This window comes from Salvelinus namaycush, chromosome 2 (assembly GCF_016432855.1).
Source record: "Salvelinus namaycush isolate Seneca chromosome 2, SaNama_1.0, whole genome shotgun sequence".
Classification (NCBI taxonomy): domain Eukaryota; kingdom Metazoa; phylum Chordata; class Actinopteri; order Salmoniformes; family Salmonidae; genus Salvelinus; species Salvelinus namaycush.
This window is the reverse complement of record NC_052308.1, coordinates 45176985-45198101: the sequence shown is the minus strand read 5'-3', so window position 1 is coordinate 45198101 and position 21117 is coordinate 45176985. Positions and strand designations below refer to the sequence as shown.

The 21117-nt window shown below is 43.8% G+C and overlaps 1 protein-coding gene across 2 annotated transcripts in view; it reads left to right on the top strand.

Annotated features, from left to right (window-relative positions):
- Positions 1-21117, top strand: part of LOC120063844 (ubiquitin-associated protein 2-like) — a 34307-nt gene that overhangs the window by 6493 nt on the left and 6697 nt on the right. Inside the window, exons 3-15 of one of the 2 annotated variants that reach the window (XM_039014171.1) lie at positions 6244-6321; positions 7086-7196; positions 10194-10362; positions 10820-10909; positions 11048-11114; positions 11254-11351; positions 14514-14572; positions 15390-15460; positions 16309-16474; positions 18971-19262; positions 19399-19655; positions 20039-20232; positions 20520-20784. In XM_039014171.1, coding sequence (XP_038870099.1) covers positions 6244-6321; positions 7086-7196; positions 10194-10362; positions 10820-10909; positions 11048-11114; positions 11254-11351; positions 14514-14572; positions 15390-15460; positions 16309-16474; positions 18971-19262; positions 19399-19655; positions 20039-20232; positions 20520-20784 — 1917 coding nt within the window. Of the gene's footprint in view, positions 1-6243; positions 6322-7085; positions 7197-10193; positions 10363-10819; positions 10961-11047; positions 11115-11253; positions 11352-14513; positions 14573-15389; positions 15461-16308; positions 16475-18970; positions 19263-19398; positions 19656-20038; positions 20233-20519; positions 20785-21117 lie in introns of both variants that reach the window. The other variant, XM_039014163.1, reaches the window with a different exon arrangement.

Sequence of the window (21117 nt, the reverse complement as noted above, 5' to 3'; positions counted from 1 at the left end):
ATTTTCTTTCGCGTGCAGGGTCCAACATTCACAACGCTGGCCAGTAAAAAGGTTGGGCCAGTGGATCTCATCAGTCACTTCCCGACAGGACCAGTAACTTTTCAGCGCAGTTTTGCATTCCGGTTCAACATTTACCTGCTCTGTCGCAGTCTATCATTGAAGACTACACACACAAATGTCATGCTACACTGAACAAAAATATAAACGTAACATGTAAAGTGGTCCCATGTTTCATGAGCTGAAATAAGATCCCAGAAATGTTCCATACGCACAAAAGCTTATTTCTCTCATTTTGTGCTCAAATTTGTTTACATCGCTGTTAGTGACCATTTCTCCTTTGCCAAGATTATCCATCCACCTGACTACCCCTACCAACAGCTCTGCACCCCCTACAGCAACTTGCCCAAGCCCCCCCCAGCTTCTTCTTCACCCAAATCCAGACAGCTGATGTTCTGAAAGAGCGGCAAAATCTTGATCCCTACAAATCAGCTGGGCTAGACAATCTGGACCCTCTTTCTAAAATTATCCGCCAAAATTGTTACAACCCCTATTACTAGCCTCTTCAACCTCTCTTTCGTATTGTTTGAGATCCCCAAAGATTGGAAAGCTGCCGTGGTCATCCTCCTCTTCAAAGGGGGAGACACTCTAGACCCAAACTGTTATAAACCTATATCCATCCTGCCCTGCCTTTCTAAAATCTTTGAAAGCCAAGTTAACAAACAGATCACCGACCATTTCGAATCCCACCATACCTTCTCCACTATGCAATCTGGTTTCCGAACTGGTCATGGGTGCACCTCAGCCACGCTCAAGGTCCTAAATAATATCATAACCGCCATCGATAAAAGACTGTACTGTGCAGCCGTCTTCATCGACCTGGCCAATGGTTTCGACTCTGTCAATCACCGCATTCTTATTGGTAGACTCAATAGCCTTGGTTTCTCAAATGACTGCCTCGCCTGGGTCACCAACTACTTCTCAGATAGAGTTCAGTGTGTCAAATTGGAGGGCCTGTTGTCCGGACCTCTGGCAGTCTCTATGAGGGTGCCACAGGGTTTTATTCTCGGGCCGACTCTTTTCTCTGTATATATCAATGATGTCGCGCTTGCTGCGGGTGATTCTCTGATCCACCTCTACGCAGACGACACCATTCTGTATACATCTGGCCCTTCTTTGGACACCATGCTAACAAACTTCCAAACTTTCCTTCCAGACTCACATTAAGCATTTCCAACCCAAAATGAAATCTAGAATCGGCTTCCTATTTCGCAACAATGCCTCCTTCACTCATGCTGCCAAACATACCCTCGTAAAACTGACTATCCTACCGATCCTTGACTTCGGAGATGTCATTTACAAAATAGCCTCCAACACTCTACTCAGCAAACTGGATGTAGTCTTTCACAGTGCCATCCGTTTTGTCACCAAAGCCCCATATACTACCCACCACTGCGACCTGTATGCTCTCGTTGGCTGCTCCTCGCTACAAATTTGCTCCAGGTCATCTATAAGTCTTTGCTAGGTAAAGCCCCGCCTTCTCTCAGCTCACTGGTCACCATAGCAACACCCATCCGTAGCACACGCTCCAGCAGGTATATTTCACTGGTCATCCCCAATGCTAACACTTACTTTGGCCGCCTTTCCTTCCAGTTCTCTGCTGCCAATGACTGGAACAAATTGCAAAAATCACTGAAGCTGGAGACTTATATCTCCCTCTCTAACTTTAAGCATCAGCTGTCAGATTAACTTACCGATCACTGTACCTGTACACAGCCAATCTGTAAATAGCACACCCAACTACCTCATCCCCATATTGTTATTTATCTTCTTGCTCTTTTGCACCCCAGTATCTCTACTTGCACATCATCATCTGCACATCTATCACTCCAGTGTTAATGCTAAATTGTAATTATTTTGCCTCTATGGCCTATTTATTGCCTTACCTCCCTACTCTTCTACATTTGCACACACTGTACATAGATTCTTTCTATTGTGTTATTGACTATACGTTTGTTTATGTGTAATTCTGTGCTGTTGTTTTTGTCGCACTGCTTTGCTTTATCTTGGCCAGGTCGCAGTTGAAAATGAGAACTTGTTCTCTCTCACCTGGTTAAATAAAGGTGAAATAAATTTTAAAAGACTAAAAAAAGGTGTGGCATATCAAGAAGCTGATTAAACAGCATGATCATTACACAGGTACACCTTGTGTTGGGGACAATAAAAGGCTACTCTAAAATGTGCAGTTTTGTCACACAACACAATGCCACAGATGTCTCAAGTTGAGGGAGCATGCAATTGGCATGCTAATTGCAGGAATGTCCACCGGAGCTGTTGCCAGAGAATTGAATGATCATTCTTTTACCATAAGCTGCCTCCAACTAAGTTTTAGAGAATTTGGCAGTACGTCCAACCGGCAGTGGTGTAAAGTACTTAAGTAAAAATACTTTAAAGTACTAGTTAAGTAGTTATTTTGTGGTATCTGTACTTTACTTTACTATTTATATTTAACTACTTTTACTTTCACTTCACTACATTCCCAAAGAATACGATTTACTTTTTACTCCATACATTTTCCCTGACACCCAAAAGTACACGTTATATTTCAATGCTTAGCTGGTCAGGAAAATGGTCCAATTCACGCACTTATCAAGAGAACATATCTGGTCATCCCTACTGCCTCTGATCTGGCGGATTAATTAAACACACATGCTTCATTTAAAAATTTGTGTTTGAATGTGCCGCTGGCTATCTGTAAATTAAACATTTAAATAAAATTATGCCGTCTGGTTTGCTTAATATAAGCAATTTGAAATTATTTTATCTTTTACTTTTGATACTTAGGTATATTTTAAAACAAATACTTTTAGACTTTTACTCAAGTAGTATTTTACTGGGTGACTTTTACTTGAGTCATTTTCTATTAAGGTATCTTTACTTTTACTCAAGTATGACAATTTGATACTTTTTCCACCACTGCCAACCAGCCTCACAACTGCACACCACATGTAACCACGCCAGCCCAGGACCTCCACATCCGGTATTTTACTCATCAGAGTTACTCATCAGTAGCCTACCGAATTGCATCAGTACGAGAACTGTTAATTTAGCAACCTAATTTGCATACTGATAAACTTTTTTGTGATTTATCTGCAGATAAATTGTGAAAACATTTGATGAAGATGGTGAATCCTCTTTACTGCAGAAACAGTAGGTAGACTAGTGGAGAGAGAGCATCAGTCTGGATTGAATTTTTAAAAAGCTAATGATACTTAGTTGTGGCCAAATATATTGGCACCCTGGCACTTTTCTTAAATAATTCCTTTTTTTTCCTGAAATAAGTTAAAATTGAAAAACACTTTTGGTCTCCACACCTTGTTATTGGAGTTAAAACATTGCACAACACATTTTATTTTTGGAAACTTAAGTTAGCTATTTTTAATTTAGAAAATAAAGGCATGGACAAGGCTCTAACCCTCTGGACAAAATTATTGGCAAGATGGACAAAATTATTGGCGCCCAGGAGCTACCACTTAGTTGCACAGCCTTTGGCCAAGATAACTGAGAAAAACATTTATTGTAGCCATCATTGAGCCATTACTGGCAATTTGGCCCACTATTCAACAGCAAACTGCCCAAATTATTCGATGTTTGAGGGATGCCTTCAACCAACGGATGTTTTCAGATCTTACTACAAGTTCTTGGATGTGATTCAGATCTGGACTCTATGCTGGCCATTTCAGAGCAGTCGATAGTTTCATCTTGAACCGTTCCTGGGTGCTATTTGATGTGTGTTCAGGGTTGTTGTCCTGCTGGAAGACCCACAATCTTCAATGGAAAAACTATTTTTGGACTTGGTTGAACATTGGACTCAAACACCTGATAATCAGCTGATTTCATGATGACTTGTGTACGTTCAAGGCTCCCAGTACTAGAGGTAGCAAACAACCCTACAGTATTATCAAACCTCCCCATGTTTGATTGTGGGGGGGGGGTGTTATTTTGAGTGAATGCTCAATTTGGTCATCAGTAGAACGGTGCAGCAAGCTCATCTGAGGCTACAAGAAGCATTTGTCGGCAGTTAGCTTGGCCAAAGGCTGTTCAACCAAGTACTAGCTCTGAGGTGCCAATAGTTTTATCCATGCCATTTGTCTTTATTTTCTAAATGAAACATTTAAGCTGATGGTTACAGAAATAAAATGTATTCTGTAATGTAGAAAATCCAATGTGTGGAGACAAAAAAATATATTTCTTCAATTTAAACTTCATTTAGAAATAAGATATTATTTAAGAAAAGTGCAAGGGTGACAATATATTTGGCTGCAATTGTATATGGTATTTTGAAAGATATTGATATATACAGTGGCTTCAGAAAGTATTCACACCCCTTGACTTTTTCCAAATGTTGTTGTGTTATAGCCTGAATTTAAAATTGATTAAATTGAGATTTTGTTTCACTGGCCTACACACAATACCCCATAATGTCAAAGTGGAATTCTGTTTTTAGAAATTGTTACAAATTAATTAAAAATTAAAATATGAAATGTCTGGAGTCAATAAGTATTTGTTATGGCAAGCCATAAATTCTGTCATCAAGGGTGGTTACTTTGAATAATCTCAAATATAAAATATTTTTTGATTTGTTTAACACTTGTTTGGTTACTACATGATTCCATATGTGTTATTTCATAGTTTTGATGTCTTCACTATTCTACAATGTAGAAAATAGTCAAAACAAAGAAAAACACTTGAATGAGTAGGTGTATCCATACTTTTGACTGGTACTGTATATGTTTTGTGCTCTATCACTCCCCTATTACTAACTACAAATTATCTATAACTGGGCTAATAACTCACTAACCAGCAAAGGATATGAACAAACCGTCTATTTGCGTATAGGCCTACTGGAGCTCTGATTGTTTATGCCGCACCGGTCTGTGTAGAGTATGGGCTGAGTAGTGCATGTCAATGCAATACAATCCTACTCCGATGCGTTCTGCATTCAACAAAATCTCTTGTATAGTTTTGTTTTGCATTGAAAGTGGCTAATATTGCATTGATTCGATCACAATTGCCACAGTAAAGGGAAACGTTTAACTCTAGAACAGTGGTCACTTTGAGTCAAAATGCAAGCCGAGATCTACCGCTCAGATTTTTTTTTTTTTAACATGACTTAAAACACATAAGCGTATGCAACATTAACCAATTAGAAACAGTACTGTAGCAACGAGGTTTGTGCAGTAAGCTATAGGCCCAATACATTAGCACCGCATATTAGCTTTGCTTGAATTGCCCTGAAGTGCATTGTTGTTCGGGCCATTTTTAAATATTTTTTTATATATATATATTTAATCGATCACACCGGTAATAGATCTGTTGTTGTATTACCCTTGAAGCACAGCTGAGTGAGCATACATTTAAATCGTTTTATTTTATTGGATTGATGGTGCCTGCATCTGATGGTCAGTCTCAGCGGAGGGAGAGCGCCGCAGACTGAGGGCCCGCGTCTCAACATCCATCTGCTCTCTCTAACCAAAAAGGGACACCGTCTTCCAGATAAGGGCAAAACTCAAGTTGGTGACCACTGCTCTAGATCTTCTCTCTATGGGCTAATATTTCTGCACGACAGTCTCGGGGCTACTACGCGCGCAGCTTAGAGGTGACTGTAGGTCTACTGATTTACTCAAAGTGTTGACAGTCAACTGCTGCTTTCTCTTTAGCAAAGCCCATGTTTAACACCTGCTTCATTCTTCAATCATACCTGTCTTGCAGTTAGCTGAGAAAATACCTCTCAAAAGGAAGCTTGAAGCCGGTGGAAGTCAGGACTTAAAGTATTCTTTAAAGGCCCAGTGCAGTCAAAATGACATTTTCCTGTATCATATTGTACAAGAGCTGATGAAACTAACACTCTAAAAGTGTGAAAAAATGTGATCAGTGTTATTTCCTGATAGTTGCTGGTTGAAAATGCAACCTAGCATTAGAATGTACCAGAGGCCACCAAAATAGAGCTTGTTTGGCAAGCATTTCTTAACCTGGGGGACAAGCCCCTCTGGACCCAGCCCGGCTGGCTACTTTTTCTATTTGACACGCAGACAGTACAACTCGCTCAATCATACATAGCGGGTCTTCAAGTGGTAAATCATATCTCCAAAACAATTCTTCTCCCTCTCCTTCTCTCCTCCCTCTGTTCCTTTCCTTCTTCTCATCTTTATAACCTCCCCCACTTCCTTCTCATCCGTTTTGCAGGCGACTGCAGAGCAGATCCGACTCGCCCAGATGATCTATGACAAGAATGATGCTGAATTTGAGGATAAAGTGAACCAGGTGAGTGGGCAGGAATTCGCAGAGGCCATTGTGACAGCTCTGAATGATGGCCTGTGTGTGTTGTGGTATTTGTTTCACATTAAGAGAGAATACCTGTGACTGCATGTGCAGTCAAGTCAGTGTGTGTGTGTGTGTGTGTCTCAGTGTGTGTGTCTCAGTGTGTGTGTGGCTCAGTGTGTGTAGTGTATTTGTATCAAATGTCTGTATAGACAGGGTCATTGTACACTGAGTATACAAAACATTAAGACACACCACATGAATCCAGGTGAAAGCTATGATCCCATATTGATGTCACTTGTTAAGTCCACTTCAATCAGTGTAGAGGAAGAGGAGGAGACAGGTTAAAGGAGGATTTTTAAGCCTTGAGACAATTGAGACATGGATTGTGTGTGTGCCATTCAGAGGGTGAACAGGCAAGATAAAAGTGCCTTTGAATGGGGTATGTTAGTAGGCCCACCGGTTTTGTGTCAAATACTGCAACGCTGCTGGGTGTTTTACACTCAACAGTTTCCTGTGTGTATCAATAATGATCCACCACGCAAAGGACATCTAGCCAACTTGACACAAGTGTGGGAAGCGTTGGAGTCAATATGGGCCAGCGTCCCTGTGGAGTGCTTTCGACACCTTGTGGAGTCCATGCGCCGATGAATTGAGGCTGTTCTGAGGGCGGGGGGTGCAAGTCAATATTAGGAAGATGTTCTTAATATTCTATTATGTTTCATTGGATTCAAATAAATCATTCAGATGTGTATGTATGTCCACAGCTGATGGAGGTGACAGGAAAGATCCAGGATGAGTGCATGGTAGCGCTCCACGACTGCAACGAGGATGTCAACAGAGCTATCAACTTCCTCCTTGAGAGCACCTCTGATACGGTAGGGCAGAGGGGACTGACGTTAACGCTACCTTTCAATTTCCTTCAGCCACTTTCCTTCGGGTGGCTAGTCATCGCTAGCTTAGCGTCGCTCAGTCACCTCAACTTCCCTGAGACCTGGGTCGTATTCATTAGGCACCAAATGGAAGAAAACTGACTGAAAAAGGGAGGGACTAGCCTACCTGAACTTGTCCAATAAGAAACACTTTGTTTTCCTAATAAATATGACCCTGAAGTAGCTGTCACACGAACCATAACAGCTGAACTTTTCTGCCTTTGTTTTCTGGTTTAGTGATGCTCATTGTTGACTCAGGAGAGTTGAGTGGCTGGTGGTAGCAGCCACTCTTGCACAGACTCGATGTACACTCACTGGACTCTCACACATACTAAGCTGACACTCCAACACACAGACACACACACAAAACACACACACATGCATATTGACGTACACGTGCAGTGCATTCGGAAAGTATTCAGACCCCTTGACTTTTTCCACATTTTGTTATGTTACAGCCTTATTCTAAAATTGATGAGAAAAACAGTTATTTAATCCATCTACATACAATAACCCATAATGACAAAGTGAAAACAGGTATTTAGAATTTTTATCAAATTTATAAAAAATAAACAAATATTTTATTTACATAAGTATTCAGACCCTTTGCTATAAGACTCGAAATTGAGCTCAGGTGCATCCTGTTTCCATTGATCACCTTTGATGTTTCTACAACTTGATTGGAGTCCACCTGTGGTAAATTCAATTGATTGGACATGATTTGGAAAGGCACACACCTGTCTATGTAAGGTCCCACAGTTGATAGTGCATTGATAGCAAAAACCAAGCCATGAGGTCGAAGGAATTGTCCGTGACAGGATTGTGTCAAGGCACAGATCTGGGGAAGGGTACCAAAAAATGTCTACAGCGTTGAAGGTCCCCAAGAACACCGTGGCCTCCATCATTCTTAAATGAAAGAAAAAGTAAGCATTTCACGTTAAGGTCTTCGGCGCGTGTGACAAATAGAACTTGATTTGATCTACATCTGTTAGAGTTGGAGCACAGATCTGATAGGATGGGAATTTTATTTTTTTGTTTTACCTTTATTTAACAAGGCAAGTCAGTTAAGAACAAATTATTATTTTCAATGACGGCCTAGTTCAAGGGCAGAACGGACAGATTGTACCTTGTCAGCTCGGGGATTCGAACTTGCAACCTTTCGGTTACTAGTCCAACTCTCTAACCACTAGGCTACCCTGCCGCCCCAAAATATGTTCTCACGTTTTGTAATGGACAGATGACATAATGTACCTAATACAATACTTCTATCTACAGTGGATTGAATCAGCCTGAAGACTTTTTAAAAATGCGCTTTAGGCAATGGATCTCTTAATGACCCTTGCCACAGCCCCTTCCAATCAAGCCCATGGGGGCCGTGCACATTGCTATATCTATCCAAGGAAACTGAAAATAGGGGCTTGTGCCAACTGTGCCAGGTGGACTTGTCCAGTTGCATGTTGGGTGATTGAATAAAGGCATATTGTGATTATTATTATTTTTTTACAGGAGGACAATAGAAAAAGTATTATGGCCTCTGAATCTAGGATGAACAACACTTGTCACTTGTTCTGTCAGCGCCTGATTCAGTAGTAAAATAATCGAGGCGTTTCAGAGGAGAGCACAGCAGCACAGATGGTGAAGTGAGAGATATCTCCACTCCGCCACAGTTACGCTGTTGTTGTTTCTTGGAAGTCCTGAAATAGAAAGTGGGTCGTTTTGCTCCTATGTATGTAATCCTCCCATGATATAATCAGCTACTGCTGCCTGCCTGCCCTGTGGTCATTCATCCTTTGATATGTCAATGACATTGTGACACTGCAGTAGGAGGAGTACATAGAGGCCAAAAACATACGTGTCGATTTCATCCGTCCATTTAAATTTTACGTTGACTAGTTCAAGCAGTTGTAGACTTGTAGGATCTGACTTAACTTTTATTCCTGCAATCTGTAGGTCTTTGCCACTATTTCCTCTCCTCTCCTATCGCATATCCCCTCCCCTCCCCTTCTCTCACTTCCATTTCCCTTTTCCTCCTCCTTTCTCTATCAAAGCAAATTAGGATCAATAAGGAGAGGTCAAAAGTCAGTCCCTCGCTCTCCCTTGCCCTCCCTCGCTCTCTCGCTCTCCCTCGCTCTCTCTAGGTCTCGCTCTCTCAAGCTCTCTTTAGCTCTCCCTCGCTCTCTTTAGCTCTCCCTCGCTCTCTCTAGCTCTCTTTAGCTCTCGCTCACTCTAGCTCTCTCTAGCTCTCTTTAGCTTTAGCTCTCGCTCACTCTAGCTCTCCTTAGCTCTCTCTAGCTCTCTTTAGCTCTCGCTCACTCTAGCTCTCTTTAGCTCTCTCTAGCTCTCTCTGGCTCTCTTTAGCTCACTCTCTTTAGCTCTCTCTCTAGCTCTCTTTAGCTCACTCTCTTTAGCTCTCTCTCTAGCTCTCTTTAGCTCTCTCTAGCTCTCTTTAGCTCACTCTCTTTAGCTCTCGCTCTCTCCATCTCGCTCTCTCTCTCAATTTTCAAATTAAGGGCTTTATTGGCATGGGAAACATATGTTTACATTGCCAAAGCAAGTGAAATGGCTAATAAAGAAAAGTGAAACAAACAATAAAAAAAATATTACAGTACACATTACACTCACAAAAGTTCCAAAAGAATAAAGACACTTCAGATGTCATATTATGTGCAAATAGTTAAAGTACAAAAGTGAAAACAAATAAACATAAATATGGGTTGCATTTACAATGGTGTTTGTTCTTCACTTTTCTTCTGGCAACAGGTCACAAATCTTGCTGCTGTGATGGCACTCTGTGGTATTGCACCCAATAGATATGGGAGTTGATCAAAATTGGGTTTGTTTTCAAATTCTTTGTAGGGTCTGTGTAATCTGAGGGAAATATGTGTCTCTATGGTCATACATATTCTCTCTCTCTTGCTCTCTATCGCTCTCTCTCTCTCACAGACCTCATGGGAGACAGTTGGGAAGAAGAAACCCCTAGCGAAGGACGGCCCGACGGAGGGCAAGGAGAATCGGGAGAAGAGAGGAGGAGAGAGAGAGGGCAGCAGGGGCCGCGGGGGGAGCAATCGGAGAGGCAGGGGGGCCAGCAACCGCAGCCGCCAGGTTGAGAGAGGTTAGGGGGCCACGGAATCAAATTCTATGCATATTTCAATGAACAAGGCACTATAACACTAGGCCTAATTGATCACCTAAGAGCCAGGAAGAATGAGAAGTCAGTAAGCTGTCGAGGATTTGAGTTATTCAACCATGGTGTGGTTAGTACATTTACAGTTAGTATGTTTATTCTCATTGGCGGTACTTTGGATTAGAGAACACTACATAGAGCACTTACTAAGAATGAATAGCCAGCCAATTTGTCATTAAGCAATAGTTCGTCATCAATGCACTATTCAGCAGAATTGCTTACTAGGCAGCACATAGCTTTGTACTGACCTTAATCACTAAATCATCTCTCTGTTGGTCTCCCCACTTCTCTCTCCTTCTCTCGCTATCCCTCTCTCTCTGTCTCCCTCTTTGTCTCTCCCCACCTCGCTTTCTCGCTCCTTCGCTCTCTCTGTCTCCCTGTGCAGTGCGGCCAGAGGAAAATGGTGTGGAGGCGGTCCCTGGCCCTTTGGACAGAGTGTCAGAGCGAGGTCGCAGGGGGGGAAGAGGGGGTAGAGGTGAGTGTCAATTAGTGGCACTTTCTCATATGTTCCAGTCAACACTCCCAGGTAACTTAAGTGCTCTCTTAACTTCACACAATTTTTCTGGTGCCATGCTTACTATGTGTTGACCTTGTGCGGGTCTGTGTGGTTCAGTCGGATCTGGAGGCAGAGGAAGGGGCAGGGCACCAGCGGGAAGCAGGTTCTCAGCCCAGGGAATGGGGTGAGTTCTGTAATACACACACAAACTCGTACACACACAACTGTCCTTTTCTGGTTCCTCGTACACCAGTTCTTCTTAAACCTAAACCTCACCTACCCCCATTTTCTCTCTCTCTCTCTCTCTCTCTCTCTCTCCTCAGGACCTTTAACCCAGCAGACTACACCCCAGAACAGGGGACAGGGACCACACAAGGTGACGCTTGGGAGTCAGGGGCCAGCAACAGCACAGATGGGACAGGTGAGGCTTCACACAGAGAAGGATCATGAAACTCTCTGGGTTCTTCAAAAAGTAGTGGTGTTCTTCGTTTTGCTGAAGTCGGTACTGCCGATCTGCCGACTTCTGTCTATAGCGTCCGAACAGTTTCGGCTACACACTAATATGACCCCTCTACGGAAAGATGCGACTCTCAGGAACACTTACGTGTCAGTTGTTTTGCTCTAGGACGCTCACAATACTCATCTGAAGGTAGCCCGGTACCAGTTTAAAAAATGAATGGAAGTATACACCGAGTATACAAAACATTAAGAACACCTGCTCTTTCCATGACATAGACTGACCAGGTGAATCCAGGTGAAGCTATGATCCCTTATTGATGTCACTTGTTAAATCGACTTCGATCCGTGTAGATGAAAGGGATGATACAAGTTAAAGGAGGATTTTTAAGCCTTGACAATTGAGACTTGGATTGTGTATGTGTGCTATTATGACTATGAATGGGCAAGGCAAAAGGTTTAAGTGCCTTTGAACGGGGTATGGTAGTAGGTGCTAGGCGCTCCGGTTTGTGTCAAGAACTGCAATGCTGCTGGGTTTTTCATGCTCAACAGTTTCCCGTGTGTATCAAGAACGGTCCACCACCCAAAGGACATCCAGCCAACTTGACACAACTGTGGGAAGCATTGGAGTCAACATGGACCAGCATCCCTGTGGAATGCTTTCGACATCTTGTAGAGTCCATGGCCCGATGAATTGAGGCTGTTCTGAGGGCAAAGGGGTGGGGGGTGCAACTCAATATTAGGAAGGTGTTCCTAATGTTTGGTATACTCAGTGTATATGGAAGTACACTACAAAAGTATGTGGACACCCCTTCAAATGAGTGGATTCGGCTATTTCAGCCACACCCGTTGCTGACAGGTGTATAAAATCAAGCACACAGCCATGCTTAGTAGGAGGGAACAACCTCAATTGCATTTCCTTGATTCGTCGCATCCTCTCGTCTCTTTCTCAAAACCCATTAAATGAGAAGGTCAAGGTCCCTCTAGGGCTGTGGTGGTCACAAAATGTTGTCAGCCGGTGATTATCAAGCAAGTAACTGACAGTCTCACGGTAATTGACCGTTAATCAACATAAACACATTTAGCATATCCTGGCTTCCACACACAGCCTACAAGCCACTGATGCAGACCTTTGGAACGTCTACATTTTAAATCCATATAATATAGCCTAAACCTTCACAATAAATCCATTATTTATTTTAGACAGGTCTTAAGAAGCATGATATGAAGAAACTGTGGTCTATTTCAGAAGAACAGAATAGCATTATTGGAGTTGTCCTTATGTTGAATAGAAAGGATATTTTCTCCAAATGATTTGAGGGAGTGCGCACATGCAGCTATTCTGTATTGAGCCGTTTTTGTTTTATAAGTATTCCTACATGCTTAATTTAGAGTTACATTAATAACTTTAGTAGTTCTACAAACGTTGGCCTATATGTTTACATTTTTTAATACATTGTAAGGCCGCTAATGATGATTTCAATAAAGTTTCTTGAAAGGCATGAGTTCTGCTTTGTTTTTTGTGCAGGCTGTACACACTACGTCATTCACAATTTGACAAGCACTTGATAATGCCTAGAATTTCATGGCGGCATCCCCTAAAAAAAATCCATGCCTTTTGCGGCCAGTGGCCGTTGTGCCCTTCTCCCTGAGTGCTACGTGCTCCGGATCACCTCTCACTCACATGGCTCTCCATCACGTGATCAGGTCTTTCTTACAGGCTACAAGTGAAGACAGACACATCAGGGACGCAACTGCGCACGTCCTTGTCCAATTCCGAGGTGCATATTGAAGATGTTGGAAGAACTGTCCACATTTACTTATCATCAGCCAACAAGATAGGTTGGCCTAACGAACAGAAAAAGCACTAGCCTATGTCAATCTACTATCCCCCATAGTACAAAAGTCAACCTATTCTAATCTGTGTGAGAAATAAATATTCAAAACAGTCTGGGACAGTTGTGGGATGCGATAGATCCCAAATTAATACAACCACTAGCATCAACAAAAACATAGCCTATAGAAATGTTGTTGCAACATGAGCTCATGGGCTCTCATTAAGTTTTTGATTAGATTTGCATTGATGTCTGAGTGATTAGAGGGACAATAGAGTGCTGAGTACCAGGCAGATAGCAATTTTGGAAGGCTACTAATGACCAGCAGCAGCGTCAGGGCTTGGATAAGCCTAATTACCGTGACTAAACGGTCACGTGGAATTTGACTGCCTTCGTGGTCACCGCAACAGTCCTAGGTCCCTCCCCTCTCAACTTCTTATCCAATGGGTTTTGAGACAAGGAGAGAGGATGTGAATATTCAAGGGAATGCAATTGAGATTCTTCAATTGTTTCCTCCATTTCTCACCTCCACTCTTCTTCCCCAATGTGCTTTGAGAGGAAGGTTCATCCCCTTGGGTTCCAATGCACTTTTGAGGAGAGGCAAGGAGTGGAGGAAGCAAGCATTTGACGGCTAATTTTCAGACTCTGACATGCAGACCAACGCTTAAAGTGTTTACTGATTATATTAATTTCATTATTGATTATTATTAATATTGTCAATATTTTCTTGACAGAACCCATTGTATTATATTATTGTATTATGTTATTATATCAATACGAAATATAGAAGCTGTTTGTTTAGCATGGCTATAAATGATAGAGAAGTTGACTAAATGCATAAACGGACCTTGCTTCTAGGCAAGACAAAGAAACTTGCGGTGTCCATATTTCAAGTGACATTTTGAATCACATATAGATGTTTTGTTGTTGCTAGGTGGACTTATGGTCCCATTGTGCCTATTTAAACCTTTATTTCTGTAACTACACGTGAAGCTGTATATCTAACTATTTTGAAATGTTTACCCTGATGTCACACATTGGCACTTTTTTATTTATAGAAAGACCCATTTTCTCTTGTATAGTTTTCTGCAACGTTTTGACCGGTAGGTGTTCATTGGTCAGGATGTTTTATTGTTGTATTTCTAATGGGACCCTGTAGACTGTTGCTAGGGAAATGTCCCTAGCAATGCCGCTGAATTACAGTCCATGTTCACAAACGCCTCTCCAAGAAGCCCCTGTGTTGTTTCCGTTCATCTCTGAGCTCTGACCCCTCTCTGGTGTGCTCCCTGCAGTGGCCTGGAGGAGTACTCTGGAAGACTGGGCTGCTGAGGACTGGAGCGAAGAGATGAGTGTGAGTCTGGGTAATGGGGACTGGGGAGTAGTAGTGGTCAGGGAGCTTTGTCTTATGTTCACATTTTGGATATTTATTTTCCAGATGGAACACATACATGACCAGGGCTGTGAACTGCGGCCATTTTGGTCGCACATGCTCCTTAATATTTTGGTGTGCGAACTGGAATTTTAAAATGGGAGCACCAGTGTTCCTAGAAAAATCACCCACATAATTTGTGTAACCTTTTTACTACCTCATTAGCTAGCTAACAACCTGGTAACATTATCAGTATATCCAAACATTTGAGGGCACAGGAAGGACGGGAAAGGGATAGCTTCTTCAGAAGATCAATGATCATAGCAATTAATGAATGACAGCTCTTGCATGTTGTCGTCACAAACGTTCTTAAAGAGACAGTGTACAATTTTCAATGTAATGCATCTCAAAAGGAAAATAGTTATTTTACATAATGTAGAAACCAAATATTCCACAAATGACTTTTTCATTTCAATTACAATTGAGCTTTTTATAATAAACAAATGGATTTACAGGGTTACATATTTGTTTTTAGGGAACAACATGTGCTTCAGAAGTAGCTGGAATTCATATAGGTAGTATCTCAATCGATTTAACAAAAATGTATTTTCTGGTGCTCTTTACCTTTTTAAAGTGGGGAGCACCAGTGATACCAATTAAATGTTTGAATTTAGAGTCCTGCACAACAGTGTACTAGTTCATACAGTGTGACTTCAAAATGTTTAACAAAACTATAGTTAGCCTTATGTCTCACAACTTGGTCTATTACATTTGTCAATAACTCTCTGTCTCCCCTCAGCTCTCCGAGACCAAAGTGTTCACCGCCTCAAGTGCACCTGCACCTCAGAACCACATCACACCTGGGCAAAGGTAACTCCCAGCTCACCATCCGCACGACTAGCTAGGGCACCCACCCGTCACATATCAACACTGCTTTTGAGGCCTCCCGAGTGGCGCAGTGGTCTAAGGCACTGCATTGCAGTGCTAGCTGTGCCACTAGAGATGCTGTTTCGAGTTCAGGCTCTGTCGCAGCTGGCCGCGACCGAGAGACCCACAGGGCGGCGCAAAATTGGCCCAGCGTCATCCGGATTAGGGGAGGGTTTGACCTGCAGGGATGTTCTTGTCCCATCACACACTAGCGACTCCTGTGGCGGGCCGGGCGCAGTGCATATTGACACGGTCGCCAGGTGTACGGTGTTTCTTCCAACGCATTGGTGCGGCTGGCTTTCGGGTTAAACGGGCGTTGTGTCAAGATGCAGTGCGGCTTGGTTGGGTTGTGTTTCAGAGGACGCACTGCTCTCGACCTTCGCCTCTCCCGAGTCTGCACAGGAGTTGCAGCAATGGGACAAGACTGTAACTACCAATTGGATACCACGAAATTGGGGAGAAAAAGGGGTAAAAAAAAAAAGATGTATATCTAAAATAAAAACACTGCTTTTGGTGTTGTGTAGATATGGGGAAAATACCAGCCCAGTGTTACACAAAATAACAGCTTGACCTCTTTGCCAGTTTTATTCCATGGAGTGATATGTTTGGCCCAGCTGCTTTGGTAGATACATTTGGATGTGCATAATAAGTAGGAAGGACGTATGGATCCTTCCCTTGAGACATGGTCCCCGTTATGACTGTGTTGATTTTAATCAGACTTTCTCCGTAGTGGGTATGTGTGCAATAGAAAAAGTATCATGTGTTGTAATAATGATATGTGTCTCTTGTAGTCTGGACCTGCCCTCTCTGCTGCAGAAGCCAGTGGGAGAAGGAAGAGGAGGAGGAGGGGATGCCCCCTCTACGCAGAGCCTGGTTTTCACCAACTCCCACCATCACCCCCCCCGCAACGGGTCGGCCATTGGCACGGGCAGCACCAGCTATGCACACGCCGCCCTGGTGAGCCGTACTCGTGCCCTTTAAAACTTTTCAGATACATACACCATATGACCAAAAGTATGTAGACACCTGCTCGTTGAACATCTCATTCCAAAACCATGGTCATTAATATGGAGTTGGTCTGTTTTGCTGCTATAACAGCCTCCTCTCTTCTGGCTTTCCACTAGATGATGGAACAATGCTGCGGGGACTTGCTTCCATTCAGCTAAAAGAGCAGTAGTTAGGCCTGGCTTGCAGTCAGCGTTCCAATTCATCCCAAAGGTTTTCGATGGGGTTGAAGTCAGGGCTCTGTGCAGGCCAGTCAAGTTCTTCCACACCGATCTCGACAAACCATTTCTGTATGGACCTTGCTTTGTGCATGGGGCATTGTCATGCTGAAACAGGAAAGGTCCTTACCCAAACTGTTGCCACAAAGTTGGAAGCACAAAATCGTCTAGAATGTCATTGTATGCAATAGGGTTAATATTTCCCTTCACTGGAACTATGCATTGGGGCAGGTAGTGTTCTCCTGGCATGCGCTGAACCCATATTCGTCCGTCGGACTGCCAGATGGTGAAGTGTGATTCATCACTCCAGAGAACGTGTTTTCACTGCTCCAGAGTCCAATGGCAGCGAGCTTTAGACCACTCCAGCTAATGCTTGGCATTGCGCATGGTGATCTTAGGCTTGCGTGCGGCTTCTCAGCCATGGAAACCCATTTCATGAAGCTTCCAACAAACAGTTCTTGTGCTGGTTGCATTCTATGCTGGTGCCATGTTGAAAGTCACCTGAGCTCTTCAGTAAGGCCATTCAACTGCCAATGTTTGTCAATGGAGATTGCAAGGCTGTGTGCTCGATCTTATGGCTGACCTGGCCGAATCCACTACTTTGAAAGGGCGTACACATACTTTTGTATATACAGTGCCTTCGGAAAGTATTCAGACCCCTTGACTTTCCACATTTTGTTACGTTAAAGCCTTATTCTAAAATGGATTAAATAAAAACTAATCCTCAGCAATCTACACACAATACCCCATAATGACAAAGCGAAAACAAGTTTTTAGAAATGTTTGCAAATTTATTACAAATAAAAAACATACCTTAGTTAGATAAGTATTCAGACCTTTTGCTATGAGATTCAAATTGAGCTCAGGTGCTTCTTGTTTCCATTGATCATCCTTGAGATGTTCCTACAACTTCATTGGAGTCCAGCTGTGATAAATTCAATTGATTGGACATGATTTGGAAACGCACACACCTGTCTATGTAAGGTCCCACAGTTGACAGTGCATTTCAGAGCAAAAACCGAGCCATGAAGTCGAAGGAATTGTCCGTAGAGCTCTGAGACAGGATTGTGTCGCGGCACAGATCTGGGGAAGGGTACCAAAACATTTCTGCAGTATTGAAGGTCCCCAAGAACACAGTGGCCTCCATCATTCTTAAATGGAAGAAGTTTGGAACCACCAAGACTCTTCCTAGAGCTGGCCAAACTGAGCAATCGGGGGAGGAGGGTCTTGGTCAGGGAGGTGACCAAGAACCCGATGGTCACTCTGACAGAGCTCCAGAGGCCTTTTTGGTAGAGTGACCAGACGTAAGCCACTCCTCAGTAAAAGGCACATGACAGCCCGCTTGGAGTTTGCCAAAAGGCCCCTAAAGACACTCAGACCATAAGAAACAAGATTCTCTGGTCTGATGAAACCAAGATCGAACTCTTTGGCCTGAATGCCATGCGTCACGTCTGGAGGAAACCTGGCACCATCCCTACAGTGAAGCATGATGGTGGCAGCATCATGCTGTGGGCATGTTTTTCAGCGGCAGGGACTGGAAGACTAGTCAGGATCGAGGGAAAGATGAACAGAGCAAAGTACAGAGACCCTTGATGAAAACCTGCTCCAGGGTGCTGGGGCGAAGGTTCACTGGGGCGAAGGTTCACCTTCCAACAGTACAACGACCCTAAGCACACAGCCAAGACAATGCAGGAGTGGGTTCGGGACAAGTCTCTGAATGTCCTTGAGTGGCCCAGCCTGAGCCCCGACATGAACCTGATCGAACATCTCTGGAGAGACCTGAAAATAGCTTTGAAGCAACGCTCCCCATCCAACCTGACAGAGGTTGAGAGGATCTGCAGAGAAGAATGGGAGAAACTCTCCAAGTACAGGTGTGCCAAGCATGTAGCGTCATACCCAAGAAGACTCGAGGCTGTAATCGCTGCCAAAGTTGTTTCAACGAAGTACTGAGTAAAGGGTCTGAATACTTATGTAAATGTGATATTTCCGTAATAAAAATAAAAAAAATTGCTAAGATATTTAAATACCTTTTTTTGCTTTGTCATTATGGGTTATTGTGTGTAGATTGATAAGGGGTAAAAAAAAAAAAAAAATTAATCCATTTTAGAATAAGGCTGTAACCTAACAAAATTTTGAAAAAGTCAAGTGGTATTTCCCTTACTTGGTTGCCATATTTTGCTTGTATTAACATAGGGCCCCATTCACTCAACTCTCTCCTTCTGTCTGCCAGTCGTCAGTGCTAGGGGCAGGTTTCGGGGACCTGGGCCAGTCTAAGAGGAGTCAGTCCAGTCCGGGGGCCCAGATCTTGGAGCAGCTGAAGGGCCCAGGCCTGGGTCCTCTCCCATCCTCCCAGGCAGCCCCCCCCCCCAGCACTCAGGGGGCCAGCAACACCTCTCTGGGGAGTAGACTCCCAGGGATAGGAGGAGCCCCCCCTGTTCTCCCACCGCCTTCCACTTCAAGCTGGGATATCAAGGCCCCAGAGCCCAGCGCCACATCCTCCTCACACATCTCCCACTTCAGCCGTGAGTAACACAGATTTACCAAAATAATCTATCGGACAAATACCTGTCATATTGCTTTTTTTGTTAAATGGCCATGTGTCTGTATGTGGTGGTTCCGTATGCCTGACTGATCTGTATTTGTGTGTTCGCCCTCCAGGGGACTTTAAGCTACAGCCTGAGCCATCCCTGGTGCTGAGCCAGCTGGCCCAGAGACATGGCGCCCCCTCTCTGCCCATTGCTCGCCAGCCCAGCCCAGCCCAATCCCCCTCCCCCATCCAGGGACCCCCCCTGGCCACCATCGGTGCAAAGCCTGCCCCCAGCGCCGGGCCGGACCCTCAAGGCAGCAACTCGCTGCAGCAGCACCGCGTTCCGCAGCTAAAGGCCCAGAAACGAAGGATACCTCCCACCTCTAAGGTAAAAGGAACCACAGACAAATATTTCCTCGATTCCCTGTGTGAGTTCAAGGACAGGAGGAATCAAGGAAGGAATTGGGCTTCACCCAGTGTGTAGGACAGGAATGGTCAACCTTGGCTATCAAGGTTCTTGTTTTAGGCGAGTACAAACACATCTGATTGATCTAATCAAGGTCTTGATGCTTAATTGGTCAATTTCCAGCGTTGAAGAGCACTGCTCTAAATGAAGAAGCTAAGGGTGTTTGAGGGGATTGGCGATCAAGATTAGCAAATCTGTGCAGATCCTGACACAATCCGATTCTCTCAAATGCAAGGATTGTGAATAATAAAGATGTTTCCCGACAATGAGTCCCCTCTGAGTAACAGCTTTCCCCTCCACTCCAGATCCCCTCGTCGGCGGTGGAAATGCCTGGCTCTGCCGACGTCCCCGGTCTTAACGTTCAGTTCGGAGCACTGGACTTTGGCTCGGAGGCGGCCCTGCCGGACTTTGGCCCCGTGGAGACGTGTGTCACCGGGGGCTCCAGGGAGTCCACCCCGGCCCCACAGAGCCAGACTAGCCTCTATTCCAATCCCCTCAGGTGGGTCACAATCTCCACCGCGGGTGTATTCAGTGAGGGGAAAGTTACAGACAGAAAAAGTAACCAGTTTACATGATTCCACATTTTGCCTCAGACAGTCTGATCTCTTCAGCACAATTTCTTGTGTATATTCTGTTATTTTGCACTCCTGAACACACCCCAGGGGTAGTCAACAGATTGAAGACCATGCTAGCTCACCCTAGAAGTCCATACGAAGTCTTCTTATTATACATTTTAAAGTGTCTCGACATAGTTTAACTTAAACCTCCTTCTCGGTTTGTCTCCAGTGAATCTATGAGCACCCCTCTTTCCGTCCCCCTCCCTCTCTCATCCTCTGAGCCCGTCTACCACTCCCCATCGGTGCCCATGCCCGGCCTGGCCCCCTCTATGGGTACAGTCAGCTCCTCCACTCCATCCTCCTCCATCTCCTCCTCGGTGCCCTCTTCCACGTCTCCCTTTGTCTCAGTGGGGAGCGGTTATGACTGTGGGCCTGTGGCCCCTCACTCACACCTGGCCTTCTCCCAGAGCAAAGAGGCACCTGGGCCAATCATGGTGAGTCTAAGTTTGGCTAATGTAAGCCATAACGAACACTGCAGGCCAACAGGGTGGTATTCATTAGGCACCAAATGTAAGAAAACGTCCAGAAACCGGGATAGACTACCTGAACTTGTCCTATAAGAATCGGTTGTTTTTGTGTTCTGTTGCAGAAGGTTTTGGCTATGGTGTGCCCTAATGAACAGGACTCAGACCTCCCACACAGTCTCAGTGTCCTGGGTTGTGTAATAATAAGACACATCATTTGTTTTGTATGAAATATGAATGATAAATGCATTTCGAACTGTTGGGATAATAAAGATAAGTTGACATGGGTGAAGAATCCAATGT